General features: G+C 43.5%; 1 protein-coding gene across 4 annotated transcripts in view; it reads left to right on the top strand.

Moving 5' to 3' along the window:
- The window catches only part of LOC140261674 (lethal(3)malignant brain tumor-like protein 3), a 39,954-nt gene extending 13,497 nt beyond the window's left edge, over positions 1–26,457 (top strand). For 2 of the 4 annotated variants that reach the window (XM_072355353.1, XM_072355352.1), the window contains exons 4-20: positions 40–97; positions 1,233–1,321; positions 2,549–2,653; positions 3,265–3,400; positions 3,793–3,884; positions 4,818–4,969; positions 6,392–6,468; positions 7,894–7,979; positions 10,621–10,731; positions 11,855–11,969; positions 12,084–12,183; positions 13,027–13,206; positions 14,496–14,627; positions 15,028–15,089; positions 16,830–16,996; positions 20,135–20,197; positions 23,403–26,451. In XM_072355353.1, coding sequence (XP_072211454.1) covers positions 40–97; positions 1,233–1,321; positions 2,549–2,653; positions 3,265–3,400; positions 3,793–3,884; positions 4,818–4,969; positions 6,392–6,468; positions 7,894–7,979; positions 10,621–10,731; positions 11,855–11,969; positions 12,084–12,183; positions 13,027–13,206; positions 14,496–14,627; positions 15,028–15,089; positions 16,830–16,996; positions 20,135–20,197; positions 23,403–23,531 — 1,854 coding nt within the window. In that variant the 3' untranslated portion in view covers positions 23,532–26,451. Of the gene's footprint in view, positions 1–39; positions 98–1,232; positions 1,322–2,548; positions 2,654–3,264; positions 3,401–3,792; positions 3,885–4,817; positions 4,970–6,391; positions 6,469–7,893; positions 7,980–10,620; positions 10,732–11,854; positions 11,970–12,083; positions 12,184–13,026; positions 13,207–14,495; positions 14,628–15,027; positions 15,090–16,829; positions 16,997–20,134; positions 20,198–23,402 lie in introns of all 4 variants that reach the window. The other 2 variants (XM_072355351.1, XM_072355354.1) reach the window with 2 other exon arrangements.
- The last annotated feature ends 979 nt before the right edge of the window (positions 26,458–27,436 follow it).

The raw sequence follows: 27,436 nt of genomic DNA, 5'->3' as shown, positions 1-27,436 counted from the left end.
CAATATTGCTAAACTTTTTTTTAACATATCTGTGTCTAGGAGAAGAATAAATCAAATAATATGAAAAGCCGCAGAAACAGTAAACCAATAAAACAAGGTGAGCTAAGCTCATAGTCTCTTTTCTTTAATGTTTATAGATTAATATCTTTTTTTTTTACTAGCTATTATAAAATGAATGGTAGTAAGCAGAAGAGGAGAGGACAGTAGAGCTCATTTCACATTCAGAGCAGCTTATGAGGCACATAACCCTCTTACCACAGTCAGTCTTCTGAAACGTATTAGCTGGAATACACAAGGTTTACCTGCATGGTGGGCACAGCACAGAGGATCTGGAAGGAGACAGCCCGGATGCAAAGCTTGCTGAAGCCGATAAGAATCTTTTCTCCATTGACTTTAGAGAGCTTCAGAGCCACACACAGCAAATGCCCAACAGCAAATGAGTTGTAAACAAGACGGGATTGATTATAGACCTTGGGTTAAATTTATTACATACCTTAAAGGAGCTAGCCTGTGTAAGCTGGGGAGGTTTCTAATATATACTCAAAGCATAATTCTGTGTGGACAGCCATGGTCCTACTAGAAGGAATCCAAGCACATGCCAAGTTGTCTTCATCATCTGTGTACTGACAGCTGCCTCTCTAGTCGATGCACTGTGCTATTAGCAGGTCATAAACACATATATTCATGTACAGTGAACACAAATTCACTTGCTTGTTCCTTTGGTTTGATTTAGGTTTACGTTAGATACAGTTACACGTTCCCATTTGTGCTGTCCTTTAGTTCTTACCCGATCCCTTATTCCTCTGTAAAATATCAGGAGAAGGAATTCTTTTCCACAATTCTGCACTGTTTTATCATGTCAAAATATTACAGTGGCAGCTCTCCACGGGCACCTTGCCAGCAATCCAGGGGTCACAACTTATCTGACCTCTGATGCCATCAATGAGAAACGAGCATGGTTTGTCCTGCTGCTGGAATTGATATGTTTCCTCAATAAGTTGGGTCACACTGCCTCCTCAGGGGCACAGCAAGGCACAGCACTGCTGGGCATGTGGCTGGGCTGAACTCGGAGCTGCCTCCTCTAAGGGTAATTCTACACCATAGCAGGGAGCAGCCTGGAGATGCTCTGGGTGCTCATTACTTGCAGGAATGGGAGGAGAAAGAGAAGAGAGGGCAGTAAGGGAAGCACCTGAGAGAAGCGTTCATTTCTCTTTCTGTTTTTGATTGCTCAGTTGTTCCTGCAAAGAAGAAGGTGTGGAACTGGATTTCCTACTTAGAAGAGGAACGGATGCCAGCTGCTCCCCTCAAACTGTTCAGAGAGGTCAGTAGCTTTTTTCAGATCGTGCTGTGTTTTTCTCAGGCTATCTCACAGAATCACTAACTCCACGGAAGCAGAACTGCAGACTATTCTCAAACCAGCAGTTAGGTTTATTAGCTGTTTTGGTGCAAGCAGGCAGTAAAACCCAGTTGTTTCCAGCCCTGAGGCGCTGTGCAAACTGAATTCCACCCTGAGAGCCTCATCTAAAAGCAGCACTTGAAAAAATAGGGATTGAGTCTCACTCACAAATAAACAATGACTGTTTCAGTCTGCTTTGGGTAGCTCCAAATAGATCAGCTGTTAGGCAACCTCTAAGTAATGCTGGAGAGGAACAGTTTAATGTCTTCCACATGTCCTGTGTTTCATCTGTGGCTGTACAGCAGCCTTCCCAACCTTCCTGTATAGAGAATTGTGAGTCAAGCCGTGAATGTTAGAGATAAAATAAAGTTGTGGAACATCCACTGAAACTGAGAGAATGTAGGTATTAATTTAGGCACAGTGAAGCTGCTTCTGCATTCCAGAGCATCAGCTGGAATTAGAAGTTCAACTCTGAGTGAATCCTTTAAAGCCAAAAGCTGTTTGCAGCCTGCAGGGTGAGGTGAGAAGGAAAGTCTGGTACTCCATTGGATGCATTAAGCTGTTTGCAATTCTGGTTAAAATTCTTTAGCCTGTCCTATACTCCAGATGTTTAATTTGGATTAAGTTTGCAAATAAATGAAAACCACAAAGGTTTTCTGGAATGGCTGTGTGAATGGGCTCCGGATTAAACACACTTTATCCCTTCTGCTGTTTGAAGATGAGAAGTTACCTTTTGGGAAAATCCATCCTGCTGACCTCGTGCTGACAAAGGCAGAATGGTTTGAGCTTTCCTATCTATTTGTTTCTGCCAGCCCTCCTACACTGGGTTGTAAAGGGGGATCTTTTGTCTTTGAATAGAGCTCATTTCTGCCTCTGCTGAAAGATTTGTTCGCGGTTAATTGCAACAGACTCATGGTTCAGTGTTTTTCAGAGGTGAATTAGAATAACAAGTGAACCTGAAATAGGGTGAAGGTGCCATTATTGATCTCTGTACCTGTGCTTGTCTGTTAAAGCAGCTATCGTTTAGGGATAGAATTTGCCACTTGGAGCTGTAAATTCAAAACCCGAGGTGGATCTGATGGCTGCTGTGCTATGACTTTTTCTCTTCAGGAATTAAAAACAAGTTTCTCCTTTCTTTCCTCCCTTTCACAGTCTCAGTCATTCCCACAAGGCCGGAATGGATTTAAAGTTGGAATGAAATTAGAAGGGCTGGATCCTGAGCACCCCTCTCGATTCTGTGTTCTTACGGTGGCAGAGGTAGCTGATATTCCTATCTTTGGTTCCAAAAATCCTGTTCACGTTTGTGCTATTTTTTGTTACAATAAAAAGAGGAAACGTAAGAATAATATTTTAGTTTATTAATGATTAGGAGGATTTCAGAGTGATACTGAAGGAATAACGTTAAGTGATTCACAATCTATATATGAAATCCTATTGTCGGATTTGTGCAGCCGTAACTCATAATGGTAACGCACCTCTTCCTTCCATAAAACAAATGAATGTGAAAAAAAGCAATGCATTTGGGCTCTAAGACTTTATATTTAGCAAGCTGGAATGCTTTTATGCTTCTTCAACACATATTAAATAGAATTGGGCTGGTGTGGACGTAAGAGCTCTCCTGCTGCATTTGCATTCAGGATGTTGCAGCACAGGATATACAGTGTATGGAATATGAGGGCACTGCAGTTGCAATGGCCAGTTCTGTCATCACCAGTTTGAAGCGAGGAAGGACGAGCGTGGAGATGTAGGTGGGGGAAGATAAAAGCAGGTCTTATATATAAATCCAGATATGGAAGGAGCATTTCATAAGTGCTTTTCTTTAAGTTCTGTGTGACCGTGTGTGATAATCAGAACTCTCCTGCTTGCAGGTACAAGGATACAGAATGCGATTACATTTTGATGGCTATCCGGAGTGCTATGACTTCTGGGTTAATGCTGATTCCTCAGACATCCATCCCGTTGGCTGGTGTGAAAAAACAAGTCATAAGCTGCTCCCTCCTAAAGGTATGAATATAAATAATACAGCAGTGTACAAGAAGGCATAAATTGTACTGAGAGCTGCTTGTCCTGGCTGTGTGTGTTTTGATGTTCCCAAAGGTTGATATGAGTCGGATTAGAAACTTCTGGATGAGCTTGTAAAGCAAGGAGTTTCTTCAGGGTTCAGGATCTGCTTTCCTGTGTTCCATTCCCTGGAATCATTTGAAGGCTGAGATCAATGACTGGACATTGTACTGAAAGAGAGGGGGATGTTTTAGCTGAAACACCTAACCCCTGAAGATTGTTAAAGGGCGGTTATCATGCAAAGTTCATATCCTTCCTAGATAATTTCCACTTCTGAAAAAACAATCTGAATGTAGCAGGGCTGTGTAAAACAATCTTTTTATCTCTCTTTCTAGGTTTCAAGGAGGGAGAATTTAATTGGACATCCTATCTGAAGAACTGCAAAGCTCAAGCAGCTCCAAAAAGCCTTTTTAAGACCCTCAGCACTGTAAGTGATTATATTATACAAAGGTGTTTTCAAACAAGTCTGATGCTAAGCAAGTTTTGACCAGAATATTTACGTGTTTTTAATATGCTCATGTCAGAGATATGGCCACAGAGCAGTCGGATGCGAGCTATTTCCTGCTGTAATTTATTTGTAAGATGGGAAACTAGTACAATTTTTCTTCCTTCCCATAGTCACAGGCTTTCCAGACAGAGAATTTGTATTTCCCTTCTTCCTTAGTACTGGAGGAAAGGATTTACTCCACCATTTGTTAAATATATTACAATGGTCTGTTTTGCTGTGTCCCTACAGTCAAGATATTTGTGTCACTTTCGTCTAATTTAATCATTTCCAAAATAAGTTCTGGTTTCCAGCAGCATGCTCATGTGCACCCTGGGATTCATTACGAGGCAATGGATCTTGAGTATTTTTCATCCTTCACCCACTGTTGTTTTCTTTCTGGTTGTTAGCCTCAGTTTCTGTACAACACAGTTACCCATTTTGTGGTACTCAAATGACACAAAGTCCCCAATCCCATGGATTCAGTGCTCCTGATGGACAGAGCGCTGACTGCAGAGGGATCTGGCCCTAACCATACAGCTCTGCTTGTGAAGACTAATTTTATTACCAATAAGAGAGGACTTGCAATGCTTGTTCTAAGCCTTAATCAACACCGAGCAGCACAAAGTTGTGCATCTGAGCCTTAGAATTTGTTGTGGTTTACCCACAGAACCTGTGCTGCGCAGCTCTTTGTTAGAAGTGACAATTACTGCCAAAACACGTGGAATTCTTGTCTGTAGACCTCCTGTTAATAGCCTGAGGTTTGGTCTGTGGGGTTTGGGCTTATAACCTGCAACTAACATGTTTACAGCAGTAGTTTAAATGGCCTAAGCTATACTATGACTGATTTCTCTTTCCTGCTGTCCTGTTCCTTAGCCTGTCACGCCATCTGGCTTTCGTCTGGGGATGAAACTAGAGGCAGTGGACAAGAAGCATCCATCACTGATGTGTGTTGCAACCATTAGTGACATGGTGGATAACCGCCTGCTAATTCATTTCGATAACTGGGATGAGACTTACGACTACTGGTACAGAGAATCTTTTTCTATTATATGTCTGCAAGCATTACTGCAGTTTATTTCACTCTTTCACTGAGGGTGATATCTAATATTTGAAATGTAGTCACTGAAATCGGGATCTTAAATCAGTTCTCAAATATCTGAATAATTTTGGGGGCACAGGAGTTTCTACTTGATGACTTTAGTTGGTTCAGTGCAGAACCAGTGGGGCTAGCTTGAACTGCCAGTGCAGTGTTCAGGGTAATGCGGCTGTTGGCTGGGAGTCAAGTTCATGTTATCCTGTGGAGAACCAGAGAAAGAATAAACTGCTCCACTGGTAACAAACACTTCTGATTAGTGATATCCCCTAGAACAACTAGTAATGGGCACTTTGAAAATGAAAGTGATTGCCAGCGTTTAAGCTTTTAAGTCCTGACCTGCACTTGCAGTTCTTCTGCATCTGGGAATTTTGATCCCTGCCCTGCGTGCTGCTGGGGCCAGGTGAAATATTAACCTAGGAAACATTCTCTCTCTTTGGCTCACGATTTCCAGCCCACATGAATGGAGAAACTTGCTTTGAAGTTGCCTGTGAAAGCAACACAAGGCATGTGCTTATCTACGTAGCACTGACTTGATCGGCATTCTGTATTTTCTCCCCCACCTCCTTTTACTTGTTTCTGTTTTGTTTTTCAGAATAGGTGCCAAGTTGATTTTTCTCTTTCTTTGCCATAAAAATATCATCCAGAACCTTGCAGCACTGCTGTTTCCATTTGCAGAACGTTAGATCTAGTTTTTATACCATTTTAGTCTGTGAAGCTTTGTTTCCATGTCTTGTTTTGTTTGGAATTTGAACATTTTAATAGGAAACACAAGCAAACAAAGCCTCAAAGTAGCATTTGGCTGTAAACACAGTTTGTGACTAAAGGGCCTGTCTCAGATGGACCCATCCCCTCCTTCAGGGCTTCAGAGTGTCTATATTTGCAATAACATTGGGAACCAGGCAAACCACCAATAGTTTTTGGTTGGAAGTAAAGGCTCACCCGCAGTTCCTGTTAGGACATTAGAAATCATTGCCCCTTCTTGCACAGTAATCGTGTTTCGGTTAGGTACAAGTCTTTGATCTTTTTTCCTTTTGCTCGCTTTCTTTGTATTTTAGCTTGGATGATTTATGTCCAGGCTGAACTGTGGTTTGTGTGGTCCATGTGGGGGTCGGGGGCTATTTTACTGTTGTTGCTGTATTTTAAAGCAGCAGACATCTTCTGGGGCAGCCTGAATACCCTGATAACTTAGGTGTATGAATTCTAACAAGGCAAGGCTTGTCTTTTACACCATGATCACACCCACTGAAAGCATCTGCTACCCTCGCAAAGGCGTATCGGAGAGCATTTGAAATTCTGCTTTTTCTTTCTGCTTTAAAATTGACTTGTGCCAACTTTTTCCTCTTTGATTCAGGTGTGAATCTAGCAGCCCATATATTCGTCCTGTTGGCTACTGCCAAGAAACTGGAACCCCACTGACAACACCACCTGGTATGTTGAAAGTGAGACATTTCCTCCCTCAGCCAAAAAACCTGCAGGCTTTATCTTCCACATAATTATATGTTTGCAAGTTACAGATTGACTCTTTTCTTTGCTGATTGAACAGTGTTATTGTTCATACTTTTTGCCACTGTAGTTTGTTTTACAGCTCTTTCAAGCAAAGGAACAAGGTTTGGTAATTTGCAATTGAATTTGATTTCAGAGGGAAAGAAATTAGAGCTGTTTTCAGATTTTCCTCTAAAGTGAGCTTGGAAAAAAAGAGGAATCGGTGTCATGATTTTATAGATGATGAGAGAATTTCTGGAACTGAAGGAGCAACTGAAGCCACATCCATTTCTGCTTGGAATTCAGTCAATGAAGAGAATGTAGGCAAATGAAAAAGGACAGAGCCTGCAGGAAAATCAGTGTTGTTTTCAGGGCGATGGAAGTTCTCATTTGTCTTAAAAATAATAGTAATTAAAAAATCATGTCTGCTGTTAGCTAGATTGACAGCCTTGGAGCAAGAAATTCTGTAATTACTTACAGCATATCAAGTTTAGTGGAGTGGGTGCCACTACAAGCTGCCTTTGCAGAGGAAGAATTAACCTTTGTGCCTTATACTGCAGATGTTAAAGGGGTTATAGGCTCTTCAGCAGCACCACATCTGTTCCTGCTTCTGGAATGTGCACCAGGGCTGTGGCATCCAGCTCCACCACTCACATCACAATTGCCTGTGCCCCTGAGAGAATCTGCAGTCAATTCTCATTTCTCTGCTAAAAGATTTATGTGCAGCAATTTGCAGTCTGTCCTATGCAATTAGTGATTGGACCCTCTCGCCTAAAGGGATCAGTATTGAGGCTAAAAAATACTGAAATGGGAAATAAAAAAGGGTAAAACGCTTTCTTAAATGTTGTTTGGGAGTTGCTGGTGAAGAGAGAAGCGCAGCCATTGTGGGTACCTGCGTAGGTAGGAAATGGTTGTGCAGCTTTCACATCCAGACTGCTAATTCTACTCAGCTAAGGATGAATAGGTGGGAGGAGACAAGAAGTTTCTACAAGCAGCCAAGCACTCACACATAGCACAGTTAATAAAATAGGAAATGAATTTAGTGATGTCATTGCACATCACAGAATCCTCTGACTAGCTCTTAATTGCCAGCTTTCTCAACACAATAAGAATGGATTAAGCAGTAGAGATAAAAACTCTTCAGGATTTTCAGGTTGGGGTTAAGATTTCGTGTAGAAGCTTGGGAAACTTGCAGTGCTGTCGTGTGTGCTGTAAGTATTGTGTATGAATAAACACATCACTTTCCAATGCCATGCATTTTTAAGAGCTCAATTAACATTACAGCCATATGTTGCATAGCGGTTTTTCTGTTGTTTGTAAGAATAACTGTGGGGTTCTCTTACTTAAATGTTAATTCTCCGTGTTTTTCAGGATACAAGGATCCCAAAGCCTTCTCATGGGAGAAATATTTGATAGAGACCAACTCGCAGGCAGCCCCAGCAAGAGCATTCAAGCTGGTTGGTGAATCTCTTTGATTTTCCCAGCTCAGAAGAGAAAGGGAAACATATATTATCTTCCCTTTCTGTCTTGATGCTTTATTTTGTGACAGTTCACCATGACTGTGCCAAGAGGATGAAAGTGTGTTTTCTACTTTGAGTCTGAGATTAAAATTGTCTGTGCTGCTAAAACAAAACAAAATCTTGGTACTTCTAGGAAGGAGCCATCTGTGCCCTCTGCAGGAATAAGCATAGCACCAGGTGACAGAGCATCTCTGCCAAACTCCTAGGTGGAATGAGACCATCCTGCAGGCTAAATCTGAAGATAGATCCCTCAACCATAGGAACATGAGCTACGTTTCCTTACAGTGCATTTATCTGGGAGCTCACTGTGAGCAGAAACGAAACAAAAGCTTTTAGAATAACTTCTTAAATGCCAAAGTAATGGTGATGGTGGTGTTTTTTCCTTAGCAGCATCTTCCACGCTGCTGATTCATCTTGTTAAACCTTGCGAGTGTGTTTAAGAACTTTCTGTGCCATTGTGACATTTCCCTTGATTCCTTTTGATAAAGTTAGACTTGCAGGTTAATACCTCCTTCCCTCCCTTATATTGTGTTGGCAAGCTCTTTGAGACTGGGGAAGAAAAAGCAATCAAGGTGGCTCCAGATAAGGGAGGTAAAAATCCAGCCAAAGGAAGTTGGTAATTGTTAGATTGCAGCAGGCAGATGCTGTAGGCTGCAAGGTGGGTGTCGTGTAAAGAGGCTGTTTGGCCTCTTTAGATAATTGTAGGGCCACAGCACGAGTTACCTGCAGTGGGGTTGATCTCCACAGCATCCCTTGGATTTAGGTTTTCCAGAGTTAGACAGGCTGCATCTCAGTCATGGGGCACAACATATGAATCATGAAGTCACAGCAGTGCTAGAAAACAGGAGCCTGCATAATGCAAGAGAGAAGGAATGCAGCAGCCAGCCTTGTGCTCAACAGAACAACAATAGAAATAGCGTTGTAGGGACAAATGTTTTGGAAAGATAATAAAACTCTTTGTGACAGTGGGAACAGTGAAGTGCAACTTACTTAGAGTCACCAGTCTGAAGTCCTCAGTAATCTGTCATTCCAGCACTTCTTCCTCAGATTGCCTGAATCCAAAGAGTGTTGAGAAATGTTACCTGCAGATCACAGGGCTTTTGCACGGTACATGGGGCCTTTTTCATGTGGATACTCCCTCTTCTGGGTTCTTCTGAAATGAGGCACCTTCCCAAGGGGGAATGCAGCAGCCTTGTCTGCCTTTCTTCCTGTTTTAGATCGATTTCTGAAGCCATTGCTTTGTTCCTTCAGATGCCTGGCTGAGGAAGAATGGCAGACAGGCTGTCATGAAACTCAGGAGTATAAATTAGCATCCAAGACTGTTTTTGGAAATTGAAACAGAAAAGAAATAAGACACTTGATATTGCAGCCATGAATAGAATTCTTCCAAGATTGAATCTCGTTATTTTTCTGGCTTGATTGGTCTGAAGTGCGAATACGTGGCAGAGTTATTGATTTTATTATTATTATTATTACTATTTTTCCAGCTAGCAATTACAGGAAATCAGTATATAAAAATATGAGTTGAGAGACAGAATTGGCATTTCTCACCAAATTAGTTTTTAACAGTTTTCAAGAGCTAATCTACGTAGTGTGGAGGCGCTGATCATTAGCACGTGCAGCAAGTCTTGTTTCTGGGTTTCTGCCTTCACACCTACCCTAAAGCACAACAGGAGACAACTGCTGTCAGCATCACTGTTTTGACTCATCGTCTTGGTCTGTCAGTGTATAAACATTCAAAAGTCATTGCAAAAAGGTAGCAGCCCTTCAGCAAGGCTCAAATAGCCTCGGCTCATCTTATGGGCTGCATTTTGTTCTAGCCCTCCTTCCTCAGGAAACTCAGACAGTGTTGGCTGTCTCAGTAAGAATCTCTTACTAAACTAAACTAAACTGAAAGCAGTGTAGGCTGTCTGCCTTCTGGTCTACCAGCTGGCTGAAAGACTATGGGTAAGGCTTGCATCCAGTTCAAAAGACCAAAGAGAAACTTGAGGTTTGGAGTGGGAAGGAAGAGGGGTGCCCCAAAATGCCAGGTTACAGGTAGGACAAAATCTCAGCATCAGAGGGAAAAATTCACACTGCACTGAAATGAAACCAAGCGCGTTTGCCAGCACATGCACCAAATGAAGGTAATTAATACCCAGAGGCTGAGGCAGCGGTTGGAAGGATGTCACGTTGTGTAGCAGAGGGAGATGTCCCATAGCAATGTGCTTCAGGTGTTTGACAGCAGCAAGCTGGTTGGTGTCCTTGTCTGGTGATGGGTAATCGCTGCTGTGTTGAGCAGTTCTCCTGTCAGACTGTTCAGTCTGTTTGTCAGTGGAGTTTGTGCAGCACTGACTGAGGTGCTGCTCTGCATTGGAAAGCTCAGGCTTCTCCTCGAGTACTGCTGACAAATGGACAGCTTATTTTCTTGGAAAACTCTGATTTTAACCTCTGAAATAGTCTGTCAGATGAGATGGGGGCAAAAGCTGCGAAAGCACTTGAATGGTAGATGAAAAACTAAGTATGTTTTATTCAGAGAAGGTGACTAGTTGCAACTGCCTTCACTTCTTAGCATTCTGCCTGCAATCTTATCTTACAGCGTCCTGCTCACGGATTCCAAGTTAATATGAAGTTGGAGGCTGTAGACAAAAGAAATCCCATCTTGATAAGAGTGGCAACCGTAACTGACAGAGATGACCATCGTATTAAGGTATGACCTTGCTTTGAAATGCAGAGCCCTTGTGCTGAGGAATGCTCAGTGATTGGCAGTACAGAAAGAAATACCCATTTGATGTGAGGAGCAGCAAACAAATGCTTTGCAGGCGATCCAGCCTACAGAAGTGCCCAGCTGGAAATGATTTCTGTTGTTTTGTCCTATTGAAATCTAATGGAATTGCCTGGTATTATTAGTTACTGTTTTACTGTAACTGTTTTGAAATAAGACTTGACAGGATGGTTTTCCATCTGTGAACTGCACGAATGAGGGTAGCAGTAACGTTCTGCTGGTGGGAAGCTGCCTGAATTTAGCTTTTTTTTCTTAACACACTTAAAGGAAATCCAAAAGCACGTTCAATCCTGGCCCACGTAGGAGGTGGCTTTACGCACCAGTATGAATTTGTTGCATAGGTGCATTGTAATCGGTTGTTTTCATGTTTGTATGCTGCCTGGAGAGTTGCTTGGGCTTTTGTTGATGAGAAGTTACACATCAGTTGGCTGAGGTGTAAGCTGCACTGATGGGGGCTTCTTGGCCATTAGGAGTCTTTCCTAAAGGACGCTTCCATGGGCAGGAGGGGCGTTTGCTTTCCTTTGCTCGTTTGATTCTCAATCTCATCACTGTAGCTGTAAGCAAAAGTCAAGATTCCCCAGCATCTTAGAAGCAAGATATTCACTTCATACCTTTGTTTGAAACTTTGCCTTATTAACAGTCCAACAGCCTTTAAATAGCAATAATCCTTAGTCTCTATTTGCCTGACCTGGATCCAAGCCAGCTATTACTCATCCCTTCATCCAGCAGAAAATTCTAGTTTCTTCACTGCAAAACTCGTCAGGTTTGTGGTGTTTTGGGATCTGTAGAAAATAAGGCAATGAGAAAAGACCAGTTACGTTTGCATAAGTTTAGACTTGAGCACCCCGTGGTCTGAGGCTTTCTTGCAGATTTGGCTGTGCCACCAGGACGTGGTGCTTCTGTAACAGGCAAACTGAGCACGAAGATTGGTTGTGTTTGACTGAAAGACTGAGTGAATCAGCTCCAAGGTGAAACAAAGGGGGAAGTTAAAATAACAGCTGAGTCACCTCCTTAACTGTATCTCTCACTGAGGCTGTGTTTCTTTTAGATACATTTTGATGGCTGGGACTGTAACTATGATTTCTGGGTCGATGCAGACAGCCCTGATGTTCATCCAGTAGGCTGGTGTGCGAAAACTGGACACGCTCTGCAAGTCCCTCTCGGTAACGTAGATGAAACCATATTGTTATCACAAATAATGTCCCCAAAATGCAGCCTTCTCTTCAGAGGTAGGAAGCTTATCACAAACCCGTTTACCTTTGTATTTTATTCTCCAGGTGCTGCTGATCCTGTGGGAACAGTGGGACAAACGTGTCCCACTCCGGGATGTCATGGGATTGGTCATGTCAGGGGGCCACGATATGGAACACATTATACGTATGTATCTTGAGATCTTATGAGGGTTCTGTCTGGGAGCATCTGAGTGCTGTCTGCAATAATAATGCAGCAACAAGCACCTGCACTGCACTGCAATTATCACAGGGTGTTCTGGAGACAGCTATTAGTGTAATTGCAGCTCCCTCTTGTGTCTAAATGAGCTGTTCCACCATCAATTCAGTTTATAGCTGTATGTTTGTTCCAACTGCAATACAAGATAGCATAGATTCATTCGCTTCAATTTCTACACTCCAGCATCACCGAAGGAATTACTTATGTAAAATAATATGCCCCAGAATACTGCAAGGCAATAGCTAAAGTGGAAGAGAGTGCTGGTACATTATTAGAGCATAAGACTGAGGAGAGAGCCATGTTTTGTGGTTTCTAAAACCACGCTGGAGTGAGAGGGTTTTCTTGCTGGATTTTGGATGACAGGCTTACCTTTGGTTTCTTATGCGTTCTTGGAAAAGGAAAGCTTTACAGAGCAAGAAAACAGTCTCAGATGGGAGGTCTGAGGATCCAGTAGTACTTAATGTGATAAAGAGCTTCAGACTGTTACTGCTTCATGAAATGCTGTTCAGACAAGCAGGCAACATGGGAAGATCTGTTATTCTCTAGGGTGATGCTTCGAAAACATAAATTCAGTTTCCAGAGCTACCATTCGGTCCTCTGCTTTCCCATACCTAAAACTGGGTAATAATGTCTATCTGGATGAGTTTTAGGCCTCGCTTTTCCTGGCTTTTGTTAATGTTTGTATCTGCCTGAGGCTGCTAAGGCTGTGACTTGGGAACACGCTCAGGAGCATGCATCATAATCTCTCTCTCTCTTTTTTTCTTAACACAGATTAGTTGGCTGCCCATATTCTGATGTGAACCTCAACAAGGACAATGTGTTACAGGACCGCCTGGGTGGGGAGAGACCTTCCCCCAGTAGCAGCCTGCAGAAGGCCAAGAGGCTGGAGACCCCTGCCCAGGTTCTACTCAGGGCAGGAGAGTCTTCTCAGGAGGACTCTCCACAATCCAGGTGAGCTGAGCCCATTTCCCATGGCAATACCATTTTACGAGGCTGAAAAACACAGGGATTGGCAGAGAATCAGTAGTGCATTCAGTTCATCTTTCTGTAATATTGACCCATGCTCCAGACACTCTTAACACAGTGCAGTGTACTTTTATACCCTCATATGCCTTAATAGGTTTCCTGATTCCTTAATCCTGCTGTTCTGGTCACATTCCAACAAAAGAAATTGCATTCTGTCTCCGTATATATTTTTTTCTCTTTCAATTTAAAATATATTCTTTTTCTTCATTTCCTGCCCTAAAACTGTCAAGCAAGATTATTTTGTGCTATTAAACCATGACTGCAATCCACCTCAGTGCTGGTCACGTTACACTGGTACATGTAATGACTCTACATGTATCACTTGGCAAATAAATTGAGCTCCTTCAGATATTTTATTATCTTACAATAATTTTGGAACTGAGTATCATTGAGACAAACCATGTTTTGGCTTCAGGACTGCAGGAGGCAGTTAGTCTGTCATGGGACAAACCTGGACATAAAGGGTTTCATTATTGTCACTTTTAGGCTGTAGGAATTCAATCTCACCAGAGCAATCTCCAGTGGTACTTTTAGCCTTCTTTGTGTGTGTTAAGGCTTATATAAGTGTTAAGGTATCTTTGCTTTGCTTAAATTTATCACATTTTCAATATATATTTGGTATGTTTGTTCAGACAAAAGGAACAGTTCTCAGTCCCAAGGTGCATGTGGTCAAAGTTTGCTTCCTCTCATCCCAATGCCATACAGGGGTCTCCTTTTGTTACTCTTGATAGCAAAATGGATTGGATTTCAATAGCACTATTGCTGTAATGTTCTCTAAAGAGTTTTCAGATTCTCCCAGAACCAATTTCATTCTAAAATTATGTTATTTTTACATTCTTCTGAGTAATTCATTTCCTGATAGTGGGAGGTTTGAGTTCGTTATGCAGGTGTTACAGCTTCCTGCTGTTCATCCTTCTTTGGGCAACTGTATAGCAACAAACTCAGTCATGTAAGTTGTCTTAAATGTTATCCAGGATTCATAAATCCTAAATCGATTTCATTGGGTTTCCTGTCGCTGCTGGGATTGCAGCCTTTGTCCACAGGGACTGATTATTTCATATAATATCTCATAATCCATGCTCTGGGCTGCAACAATGGTAGGGGAGAGGAGAGCTTTCACCACTAGGTGGTAGTTGTTACTCTCATTTACTCTCTTCTGGGAAAAGGGAGCTGAGAATGTCAGCTTAGCTCCTATGGTTTGTCTGTCTCTCCAGGAAATCTGCACAAGACAGTGAAAAGTCATGTCAAAGCAGCATCCAGAGTCCATCAGAGCAGTCTGAAAGCAATGAAGCAAAAGACTGGGTAGAAGAGAAACCCTCTGGAAACATCAAAGCCAAACCCAAAAAGTAAATAAGATTTTTATGATGTCTTTTTGTGGATTCATAGTTGTGTTTCTTGATGCTGCTGTGATATCTGAAATAAGGGTGTTAATCGGGAGTTTAGAACAGCCCAGTTTGATTGGAGATTATCAGTGCAGGGTTTTAGAGTTGCTTGTTAAGTCTTCTTTCCTCATGCTAATTTGGAGGCTTCCTTTCCCACTGCAAACTCGATTCTGACTTGTAGGTCTGAATTTAATATCACAGTTCATAGTTTATAGAGGAGAAGGCGTGAACGAAGAAATCCTATTGCTGATTTTAAGAGGGAGAATGTACTTGTTCCTAAGTACCCCACTAGCCAATTTGTTTGGAGGAGCAGTTGCACCAGTTTGTGTTTTCATCTGAGATGTTTTGTAATTGATGCTTTCAGGCTTGGATGCTCACATGCCTACATCAAGTTGCAGCTGGTGAAACAGGAAAACGACGGGAAAGGTTGGTTGGTTTTTGTTTGTTTGTGTGTGTGTGTATGTGCAAAATACCAGACCCACAAGGATCATTTAAAGCTTGACAGGTTATTTGGTTGTTGATTCCACAATCAAGAGAATGCAGGCTTGGAGATGATGATGATGGTGGTTGTCCTCCTCCCTTTGAAAAGAGCAAGAAGGTTAAAGTTGACTAAGGTTTAATACCCTGTGTAGTTTTGTATTTATTAATCAAGAAGAGAAAGCTTTCACCACCTCCTGTAGCATTGCTTGTTCTGAAGTGGCAAGGGGAGGCTGTTCCCCATTCCATGACCATTCTGCAGACACAACCCAAACCTATCAGGCGGTTGCTAAGTTCCATCAACTTCTTTCTGTAGGTATCCAGAAATACAGTTAGAATCATTTGGGGTGACTTTGGGAAGGTTCTCTTTAGGATGGAAAAAGAAAACAAAAACCCAAGTGGAAAAAATAACTTCTGTTTTATTCTGGTACTTGACAGGTTAAGTTTGAAGAGAAGCTTTCCGATATCACTTTAGCAAACCATATGCTTAACTTTCAGATTTACTATAAAAAGCCATTTCAGAGAACCAAGCTGACCAGGCTTTTAGGAGGATTTAACATAGTAATAGACTCCAATCAAAAATAGCTAAGCAGGCACAAACTGGGACAGGTGCCTGTTTGTTTTTTTTTAATTCATTTTTACCTAGTGCTGACTTCTGCAGTTGGAGCAGAAGTCTGCCAGCTCTGAGCTGCAGTTGCAGTTGGCAGGGAAAGCTGTCTGCTTTCCTGTCGCATTCACCTTAAGCAGAGTGATGGAAATCAGTGGAGGGAAATTCTGCAGTAATCCACTGACCTGTAATTTCATCATTGCACAGGGCTTCCATCCCATCTGAAGAGCAGGTCTTACTTAGGCTTTATATATATATATGTATTTTTAACCCCTCACTCTGGTCTCATCATTAGCAATAGAGACCTATATTTGATGGCATCCTCCATTGCTTAGGGAGGTGGAGATGAAGGTAAGGTGACATAACTAGGAACAGAAGAGTAACTACATGCCAGGCCAGCCTCTACCTCTAACATGACCAAGCACTCTGCTGGCTGTGAATGTGTTCCATGTTGTTTCTATCCTCTGCTTCACTTTCTGTTGTATAACTGGGCAAATCCCTGTAGGACCATGACTCTGCACTGCTCAGGTGATCTCATCAGGGAGGGGTGATTTCTTCTCTCTCTCTCTCTCTTTCTTTTTTCTTCCCCTCTTTGATTTTTAAAGCTTCCATCACTGGACACATGAGGGAACTGATGTCTGGAGGTAACGTGCAGCATTCCTGGCCTGGGAGTCTCCTGGGGAGGCATTGAGCCCAGGCCATCAGCTGCACACATCTCACTCCTCACAGGCTGCCAGCAGCTGGGGCGGTGCCATTAGTTTCCAGCCGAAGATGCTGTTACCAGAACTCCTCCACCTTGTCAATAAAACGCTGCAAGCATCTTCTGTGTTAGCAGCGTGACATCATTTTCCAGGGAAGAAGCTAACGATATTATATCCAGCCTGGCAATCTTATCTTGTTTTATAGTTTCTCAGGAGGGTGGGGGAGCAGCATGCCCTGAGAGCACACTGTGCCATGCAGCATCAGTGTCTGGCTGTCTGTGTGCCCTGCCTTGCTTTTCCCTCCAAACTGTGACCCTTCCTTCTCCTCCATAATTGCTCCTTCTTGAAAGCTTGCTCTGACTTGTCTCATTTTCTTTCCAGACCTCGATTTCAACCTCCAGCAGGCCCTCCATCAGTCCATCTTCATGCCTGCCCTGGACTCTAACCCCAGCCACCGCCTCCATCTCTGCTGGGAGCAGCACTGCAGGCTCTTGCCGGAGGTCTCAGGCCTCACAGCCAAACATGTGTCCAAGTGGTCTGTGGAAGAGGTAAGTTCCCTGCTTCTTGGCTGCAGAGGGTGCCAGGCCCCCCCTGTTCTGGAGTGCTAATTGGAAAACATCTTTTTTTTCCTCCTAGGTAATGCTTTTCTGTTTGCTTTGCATATGCCATAGCTGACTCAGCTAAAAGTTATACCCAGGTCCCTTTATAAAGGGAGGGGAAGGATCTCTGTTAACCCTTTGATATCTATGCCTTACTTCTGTGAATGCAGTCCTCTTTATTTACCCCTTTATCTTTCAGTCCTCAGCCCTGCAGCACCGTTCTTACATCAGACTTTGTTTCTCTCTAATCTCCCTCCCCTTCTCCTGTGACTTTGCTGCTGATTCACTTTTACATTGCAGATAATCCCAAACTGCGCTGTGCAGTTGCCTTCTCCTCCCATGTCTCCCTGCCTGTTTCCCTGCAACTAACTGCCCACAGCCTGACCTGATTTCTGGCAGAGGCAGCTGTGTAGCTGAGGATAAGTCTGCAGTCCCAGCTCTTGAGATGTCTCTTGTAATTAGGTGGCATGTGAAAAAGCTGCTGTCTTTTGTGTGCTGAGTAGTTGGTTTGTTTTCTTTTTTTTACTTGTTGCCTTGGGCGTAAATAATATTTGCATCTCCACTTGGGAAGTGATGACAATTTGGATCCTGGCACTTAATCACAGGCCATTTAATTCAAGAGAAGTGTGCTGTAATGTTGTGCTGGCAAGATAGGAGATAATCTGCAAAGCAGGACAAAGGTGCTGTTCTTCGTGATGCATGGAGGATCTTCAGAGACTTTCAGAAAGTGCATTTTTCACACTGTCAGAGAAACCAATCCTGACTTTGCTCTTCATGCTGGAGGAGTACTCGGAGCGTGGTGGGACTTGATTGCAGGGGTCAGGAACCACAGCAGAAGGGAAGGGGATAGAATAATCAGTAGGGCTGGTTTAAAAGAAAACGGTCCTTTTAGTATTCCTTTCTTTCTTTTGTGTTTTAATGAAAATGAGCTTAAATTAAATTGCTTAGCAAGGAGGGAAGAGAATCTATGAGAGATTTTCTATTTGTATCCTTCTTTAGTAAAAGCTCCCATTGTTGTTATGTTTTGTTTCGTTTTTTTTTCCCAGAGGTCTTTTAATAAATCAATAAAGGCAGAAGCAGCTAATCCTCTGACATGAGAAAAGTCAGAATCTCTTTTGGACAAAACATGGAGGTTGGTTCATAGAAGAACAGAGTCAGGATACAAGCCAATAAAATGTGTCCTTTACGGTTGACCTTTAAAGCAACCGCTGGGTAAATTTAGCTAGGATATTAGTTTGATAACAGATGAATATAAGTAGCCAACCACGGCGCATCAAGGCACTCTGGATGCGGTGATTCAAAACCCAGAGTACAGTTGAACTGCCTGAACCAACCGATGAAGTGCTGGCTACCAGTGGGAGTGTGAATGGCACATTAAAAAGATCAGCTCCAGCACCACAGTGGACTGGCTGGAGTCGTGATGGATTCTGTCTTGCATTTCAGCAAAGTGGATTGGTTTTAGCAAATTGTGCTCTTTGCAGATTCCCATAGGAATCAATTTAGCTTCTCTCTGAGCACTTGGAGGATCACTGTGTGCAGGGCAACGTAGCCACAAGCTCTGGAAGATGAATGCAATAGGACTTTCTGCGTTCTAGTGAGTCCAAAGTAGATTGGATCTCTTGGTGTTTGGGCTCCTAACATCTTCCTACAGGGCAAACATCTGCCTATGGGTTGTACTTGGAACTCTGTTGCACAAAGCAGCCCATTCTGTTGATCTGAAACAAGACCTCTGCCAGCCTGTGAGTGCCACAGGCCTGAGGTTGTGGAAGATAGCAGCCCTGCAGAAATATTTCAGTGGGTTTTTAATTATAAGGAGATACAGGGAAAGTATCGTTCTGTTACTTGTTTGCAGTAGGAGATTGCACTTCTGTTTTGGAATCAGTGCGTGATGGAGCTGTGGATTTTAGGGGTTCTCTTTTAAGATGGAGCTTTTCCTCTTAGCATGATGGAAAGGCGAAACATGAGATAAGGGCTGTGCTCTCAGATTGCATAACAGAAGCAACAGGAGTCAGCAATGCTCACCAAAAAGCAGCTCTACCAGGGCAGAACACAGCTGGGGGCAAGCTGACAGCTCACTGCTGTGCATGGAAGGATCCAGGTCAGCAATGGGATCAGCTGAAGATGCAGTGATGTGATTTAGGAGGGAGCCTGATGATTGTGATTTAAATGGAAGCTCGTCTTTGACAGCAACCCCCCCCCCCCAAACTGTTAGTCTTTTTGTGTTCATGGAAGAAATGTCACATCTGTAATAACTCAAGTGAATATGCTTCATGAAACAGAGCTGTTCCTGCAAGGGAGCATCCAATTAGCATGAAACGTTTGATCTGATGATGCCTCAATATATAAATCTTCTGTGAACCAGTGAAGCTGCAGATGGAGAAGACAATACATATTAAGCCATCCTCCACTGCATTCAGGATTGCTGCTTGCACTGTGTCGTGTTATATAATATAATCCAAGGCTTGCTTGCATGTCTCAGAGGAGATTATTCCAAATGTTAACAGATTTCCTGCTTAGAAAGGTTTTCCCTAATACGAAATGTAAAATTAACTCGTTTAATCATGTTGGTTCTGTGGATCCTCTGCATCCACCATGCATTAAATAAAACAACTTCTTCCTTTCCTTGCTTTTCTGCCTTCTGCGTGTTAAGAAACCGGGAGGACTCATTTGGTTGATTTATATCATCTCTGAAAAGGATGTCGTGATGGGAAATCGTCTGAATCCTTCTTTTTAATTCTATTTTCTGACAAAACCGTAGAGGAAGGAAAGTTGTGGATGGATTTAAAATGATGTATGGCCGTATGCAGTTCCTAATAAGGGTGATGTTTTGTAAGGACCGTTTTGAGCTGCAGAGAAACAGGACTCATAGAGAAGTGGCCAAATAGCAACATGGAGTGCTGTTTGTAACCAGAATAAGCCCTCCAAGCATGGTGTAGCAACACCCCATTGTTATTTCATGTATGTAACCTTCATTAACAGGAGAGTTGTGTTAACGTTATAACAATTCTTGCACACAGAAATAAGATACGTTGTATTTCATCATCGTTCTAACCATCATTGTTTCTCTTCTCGTAAATCTGATTGTAGGTGGTAAACTTTATCCAGCGTTTACCTGGTTGCAAAGAACAAGCAGCTGTGTTCAGGGAAGAGGTAAGTCAGGTCTGCCCCAATCCTGTGCTGTGAGCTGGGTGGTTTTGTACCCCTATTGCTCTGCAGATTCAGTGCTGAATGCACAGACATGCTCAGCCTTGTCATTAGCCTTGTAGCATTTAGGAGACAGCTTCAGCACTGAGCTGAATCCCAGCCTGGTTAATTGCATTCTGCTGCTTTAAATTTCCCCTCCCGTTCCAATCACTTAGCTTATGCTTAACATCCTGTCTTGGACTATTGTCTCGTGTTTTTGGCATCACTATAAAGATGTCCTGTTGGAATGGCGCAGCAAAGATCTCATCTGCTCCCTCTAGCAAGAACATATGCCTGCTTCTCTTGGGCAGGCTGGCAGTCAGAGGGCTTCTTAGGAATCCCTGGCTTCTCTTGTGGACACCACGGTGGGAGCAGGAGGAGCACCTATCCTTGAACAAGCAATTGCTGGGGATTCTGAGCATCTCCTGCCTGCAACATGTCCCGTCACTGCCCTGTGCTGGGCTCTGTTCCCTGGCTGTGCTGCAGTCCCCACAGCTTCTCAGAAATCCCAGCAGTGCAGGATGTGGCTGCCCTGTTCCTTCTCACTGATCCTATGACGCTTAGGCTCTGTTGAGAGCTTTGGCTTCCAGTTACGTTGCAGGGATGGTTTGGAGGTTCTTTATAAGCCCGTGATTAATTTGCACAGACATGCCTCCCCTTCTGCTGCTCTGATTGTAAGAGCTGGAGGGAAGGGGCTGGACCTTCCCAGCATTCTGCCAGTGCACCCTGTGTGCTGAGGAGAAGCTCTGCATAGTGGAGTGGCTGCAAAGGACAGGTTTGTAATAGATGACTGCTCCCCAGAGCTGGCTGCCTTTCAGGATGAATCAGGCTGGAGTGCATTTCATGGGATTTATGTCCCTGTATTTTGCTTTCCCTTATTTTAAAACATAAGCACGAAATAAAAAGCAAAATAAATTGATGCTTGTACACGGTGTAGCAGTGTAGTGGAATGAATACCTTTCCATTGAATACAGTGGGAACGATCAAATTTCTCCCAATAAAGAGGTCCTTCAGCATAGCTGGGTGTAAAAGATACATCCCCATTTCTAGCAGAGATGAGTTCAGAGGTGAGGGCTTGGAGAGGTGTGAGTCTACTGATGGATCCAACCGTTCACAGTTCGTTTTGTTTCTTCGAGTAATAATTGAAATGGATCCTGAACACGGTGGCTGTTTTCTAGTTCAGAGAGCAGCACAGCCACGTTCTATTTTAATACCTTCTGCAGTCTCAAAGTGTGGGTCTCTGTGCCAAACGAGAGAGGCTTGGATTGTTTTTCAGGTCTGTGCTGGGACTGAACTGTCAGTGTAAAATTAAAAGCCTTTTAGCAGGTTGGCCCTGGCCAAAACTCAGGTGTGAGTGACAGCACTGCTGGACTTCACCAGGGTTGTCCATTACTGTAATCAGGCCTTGGAGTGCTCTCCGTTACGGGAGAAATAAATCCCTCGCAGCCTCCTGTTGGTGGGAGGGAGGAGGATGAGTTCCTGCTTACATTACAAACGAAGGGAACAAATTGTGCACAGAATTTGAAGAACCGTCCAAATAAGACGGAACAAAAACCACAAGCAATGATACCGCACTCATTTCCAGGACCAGCTCAGGGAAGGTCTGTTTAAAACAAACATCATTGAGGCGATGCGATGAAAGTGAAATGTAACGATAATATTGGACTCAAAAGCATTTTGAAACGTAAGATTATTTTTCAGCAGTTTTTCTCCTTCTTTCGACTCTTTATTTCATTTAAGCAGCAGCCCATTTATTTCAAGCTGTTTTCACCATGGGCTGTGCAGCAGTGCAGACTCTAAGCAGCGTGCAGGTAGGATTCAGTGAAATGTGGCTGGCTGTGCTGGAAGCCTTGCTGTCATTTCCAGTGTGCAAACTGGGAAGTAAAGGAACGTCTCTTGCTCAGCAGTCTCCTTGAGGTCAGAGAGGGGCAGCCCAAATTCCTGTCTCCCAGCTCTTTGCCTTACTGCCATGTTTGTCCAAGCTTATTAAGTGTATCTTTTTCTAGCAGTTCTTGATGTTGAGGAGAATTTCCAGTGAGGAGAAGTGCAGGGACAGAAGGGTTGTTGTTCTGGATAGGCCCAGTGTCTGACATTGTCCGCTGTGCTGGTGAGCATCAAGTGAGAGGAGGAGATGCTGTCAGTCTCTGTAAATGCACTCTAATGGAATAACTTAGACATGTACTGTTTGTCTGTGTCCATTAATCTTTGGCTCCTTCCCTGCAGCATTTGGGGTTTATATTAATTATATCCGTTGTTTCTTGTGAACCAAGATACATTTTTAACCTCTTCTTAAAGTCATACTTTGTTACTCTCTGATACATAGAGCTCCACTTATTTTCACAAGGTAATACAGTTTTAGATTGCTTGCTTTGAATCTGATTGAATGTCTCCTTGCTGACGAATTAGGAGAGTATGTGTGTAAATCCAGACAGATTCCATGGCTTTATTGTGCCCTATTTTATGTAACACACCGTCTCCTTTACCATGTGCTGAACAAGCCCATTTAGTGCCATTGAAAGCTATTTCATAATAGCCTCCTGCTACTCCTTTAAATGGAGACCAAGTGTCTGTGGGCAGAGTGCTGGTTCTGAGAGCAGCCAGATGTTCACATCTGTCCAGTTCTTCTCATCTGCAAAGTTTCTAGCAAGGCTGACCAAAGAAGCAACAAAGCTTCACACTTCACCTTGAGCTGCTTAACAGGAGCTTGGGAAGCTGTGCAATGACAGCATGTAATGAGTGCGCTAGGAAATGGTGATTTGGTGCTTCTAATTGCTGCAGATGAGTGTAATGTATTAATTCTTGGATAGCTGCCTCCTGAAGGCTTGCATTTCCTGATCTAATTTTTGGCCACAGATTGGGACTGGGCTGTGGGATTTTTGACAGGGGAATTATCCTTATAGCGAATAAAACATCAGATGGATGAGCCTCATCCTCGTTATTTCCCAGTCAGTTTTGCCCACATTTTCAGAGCCTGAGACCCCAGAAGGGGCACCATGCTTGGGAATCACAGGCTGGTGTGGGAGCCAAAACCAGAAGGAAGGATGAGGTTTCCATCCTCATGGCTGCATCTGCGTTTTCATTCCTCAGTACGTTGTTTAACGTAGAAGAAGTGAGAATCCTGCTTATTTCTTGGTTGTAATTTTTATCCTCTGTTGTGTTTTTACACCTCTAGCAGATAGATGGTGAGGCCTTCCTGCTCCTGAACCAGAACGACTTGGTTAAAATACTCAATATCAAGCTGGGTCCTGCCCTGAAGGTCTACAATGCCATTCTCATGCTCAAGTCTGCAGAAGAAGAGTGAGAAGAAGCCCTTTCGTTTGAGCCCAGGAGGAACTGACAGGGAGCAGATCTTCACTGAGAGCATTACAACGTGCCCGCGAGGCAGGCTGAGACTCAGATATATTTTAAGTAGAACTTATTAAAAAAAAATATTTTTAGGACATAAAAATCCTGCCACAGTCTGGAATATGGGGCAGCTTCACTTCCAAGAAGAGGTTATTGTATTTTGTAATTGAATTTGGTTTTGATATATCAATCTCTTTTTTGAGATCTAGAAGAAACCTCCAGTTATAAGGGGAATCCAGGGTAACATTGGTGGAGCTGCAATAGCAAGAGGACAGTTATGAGTACAATGTCTGCTGTGTCCCATGAGAGTGCCTGAAAGAGACTGAGTTATCACCAGCATGTTTAACAGCTGTATGTATGTATGAAAGCTCTGAAGAGGAGAGAGTAGGAAAATGGGGGAGCTTCAGAGTAGAGCTAATCTGTATCCTTCAGTGCTGTGATTCAGGAGCTGACCTTTTCACAACTGAATGGGAGCTGAAAACCCCACAGAGGATAGTGTATGCCTATGGGTGCACACATTGTTCCTAGAAACAATTTCCTTCTATTTTCAAACAGTCAAAACCTGTGAATGCTTCAGTGCTTATTCAGCATATTCAGCCTCCAGGTGGATGTTGGTCCTCAGCATCTCTGGCAGTGGAGATGGGAAGAGCACATGGGCAGGTTTGCCTGGAGGGGGATCAGTCTGAACAGGCAGCAAAGCGAGCTGAGAACTGTTTCTCAAAGGAGATTGCTGGTGCGTGTCAGGGAGCAAGCAAAGCTTGTGGCTCTGTTCCTGTATGTGCAGGTAGCAGCCCGTGCTTACATGGCAGAGGGGAAGAGCTGGTGTTTCTGCTGTGCTGGAATTCTAAGTGTGCTTCTATGAACATTTAGCAGTCCCTGATCTCTCCATGTCCTTCCCAGCTCCTGAGAAGGTCCTCGTGACCTTCTTGAGTTAGTAAGCTCCTTAAAAGTGTAGATAGAGCAGAATTCACACTGCTGAATGCATTCGGTCCTGGATTAGTAATATAGAGAGCAATTTATCCCCATACCTTCTATTTTTGTTAAAAAAAAAAACATGAAGGATTTTTAGCCTTCCACTGAGAAGACGTAGGAGTGGATATTCAGTAGCTGAAACATTAAATATCAGCCACGCAACTGCAGGAGAGTCGTGTATTGTAATGCGGTGACAGGGATGAGACAAGACAGAAATATCATTTATTACAGTGAATTTATGGTGCCATAACCAGGATGTTCAGCAAAGAGCCCCATTCCTTTGCCCCACTCGGTGCATCCCAGAGCCTTAAGCCTTAATCCCACATCCTGGGCTCTGACACAGCTCACCTTCCAGGCACAGCAGGACTGTTTTGTGGCAGCCGGAGCAGAGGATTGTTAGCTGGGCTAAATAACCCCAACCCTTCTGTGTTCTGTTTTCCTCCTCTGTAACAGCCAGCTGGAACGCGTGCAGTTCTACCTTGTTCTTATTTGCAGTCGGCACGTCCTGCTGAATCTTCTGTTTCACCTCCTTCCTTTGGGAAAGTGCATTGGGGGACAGCAGATCGCTTCCAGCAATAAAACTAAATGTAATATTATTTCATCTCCTTTACTATATATAGACAGAGGATGGAGAGAATTGGTGAAGCAAGCAATGAGATTCTAGTCACTGAAATTATTCAAACAGAAGAGAGATCTTAAATCCTAGAGGCTTCCAAGCCAGCTGGATCAAGGATGAAAATGTGTACTTGGAGTTTGTTCAGTGACAGCAGTAGTAGAGTGAGGAAGAAGGAGGGAAAACCTTTTAGGGATAGAAGAAGGAGGAATGTGTGCTTCTTGTGCCTTTTTTTTGTAATCCAGTAATTGTCTTTGCAGAGCAAGCAAGGATGTGTGCTCAGCCATTGCTGGGTCTTCTTCCAAATATAGCTAGATTCTCATCGAATCAGACAACTTCCCAAGGCTGCAGCAAGAAGAAGATTTGCAGCGTCCTCACGGGCACACAGAAATGTCCCTAATTTGTACAAGACTAAGGAAAACCAAAACAAGTCCTCTCTGAGCCCCAGCTTTGCTCCTTGCCTTAGGATCTCAGTGGCTACTGATGGCATCTTGCTTGCATGAGGGAGCTCTGCTTTCATATGCAGCCCAGCAGCTTGGTTCTGTAGCCAGGCTCTTCTTTTGCAAAGCCAGCTCTGCCTTTTCCCAGCCCTGATCACACTCCGTGCCTAGGCGAGGGGTCTGCAGATGCCTTTGATTGTGTAATGCCTTGTTGCCTAATTTGAAACATGCACTTTGAAGCAGGAAGCCAAAAGTTGTAACTCTTGTGTTGCACGAAGCTGACATTGGGTAACGCCGACCTGGTTGCGGAGGCTCTCATAGTCTGCAAAGCACAAGTCCCAGCTGAACACAGCAGTCACTTGGAAGCGCATTCCTTAAAGCCACCCAGGACTGTGACAGCTTCCCAGGGCCCAGCAGTGCAATGGAGAGCTCTGCTGTCTCAGTGGAGCAGATCCTGGAGCAGATTTCAGCTCTGGGTAACGCATTAAAGTCAGACAGAAACATCCAGCACCTCTCATCACAAAGTTCTCCAGCCAAAGGAAGGATTCTCAGCCCAGGGGATAAGCGAGTTCAGCTGTGGAAGATTTCCTGCTACTTTCACGCCCTGCTTGGGGATTTATGCCACAGAAAGCTTTAAAGTTTCTGACATTCTCCCTGTCATGTGATAAGAGCTTATTTTTGAGATTCCTATTACTTGAACTGGAAATGTACACAGGGAAGGGAGCGCGCAGCCATCGTCTTCATTCAGCATTGGAAACGCTTGCCTGCATTAAAGCAAACAAATACTTGAGCTCGCTGCCATGCTGCTCTCCACCACTGCTTTCTCCTGGAAATGAGAATAAAGTTAATATAAGTTCACACCTGATTTGTTCTTCCTGAGCTCCGGGCTGGGTTCTGCTCCTTCTCCTCCTCCCAAAGCACAGAGAACATTTCCATCTCTCACCTCTTTAACCAGGCAGAGCAAAGTGTTGTTTGTGCTCTCCTTGATTTGCACGCAGCCTCGGTCAGCATCACAGCTGAGGCTGTGCCTAATCCCCAAATTCCTTCCTGTCCTGTGCTGACAACATTTTAATCCCTCACGGTTTTCTGTTGCAAACCATCCCAGCTCTGTGCTGTCCTAAAGCTGCTCCCAACCCCGAGTGCTAAACTAAAATTAGCAAGTTGTTATCAGCATGAATCAACGTTAAACCTCTGCGCTTTGGGGGCTTTGTGCCTCTTCCCGCTGTCCCATATCCAACTCGCCTGGTTGTTGATTTCTGCTTTAGTTGCAATGAGCTGATTAATTGCAAACTGCTGTTGCCTGGTTCCCTGCCCCCGATATCAGGTGGTGGGAGCATTGACCATGATGGTCAGACAGGTGGGTGCAGCGCAGCCCTAACACAGCAATGAATCCTTGTGCCCCACTGAGCCAACAGCAGAAAGGGGGTGAGGATACGGACCCACAGCGCTGCAGTCTGAGATTAGCAGACCTTTCCAAGCTAAAAATATTGGAGAGCTGGCACCCAGCCCTAATTTCTGAACTATCCCTCCGCAGGGTAAACATTTGCTCTCTCTGGTTTTCCTTTCCAAGTTCTTTTTTTTCTTTCTCCTTCTATTTAAACCCCGGCTTGTTTGCTTTTGTTACCGTGTTCCCAGTCTGCTCAGCTTGGATGCTTGTTGTGTGCTCAGTAACGTTAAGTTTTGCTTCTCCAAGCTCTCTCTCAAGCCACCCTTGGGTTCTGCTGGGATGTGTGCTTGTCTGTCCAACTGCTTTTGATACCTGAATTCCTCCATGGGAGCTGAAGGGGCTTTTTTAACCAAGAATTTGATAGAGAAGTCTTAGCAGTGTGCATTAAC

The sequence above is a fragment of the Excalfactoria chinensis genome, chromosome 22, assembly GCF_039878825.1.
Source record: "Excalfactoria chinensis isolate bCotChi1 chromosome 22, bCotChi1.hap2, whole genome shotgun sequence".
Lineage (NCBI taxonomy): Eukaryota > Metazoa > Chordata > Aves > Galliformes > Phasianidae > Excalfactoria > Excalfactoria chinensis.
This window is presented reverse-complemented; position numbering and strand designations above follow the sequence as displayed.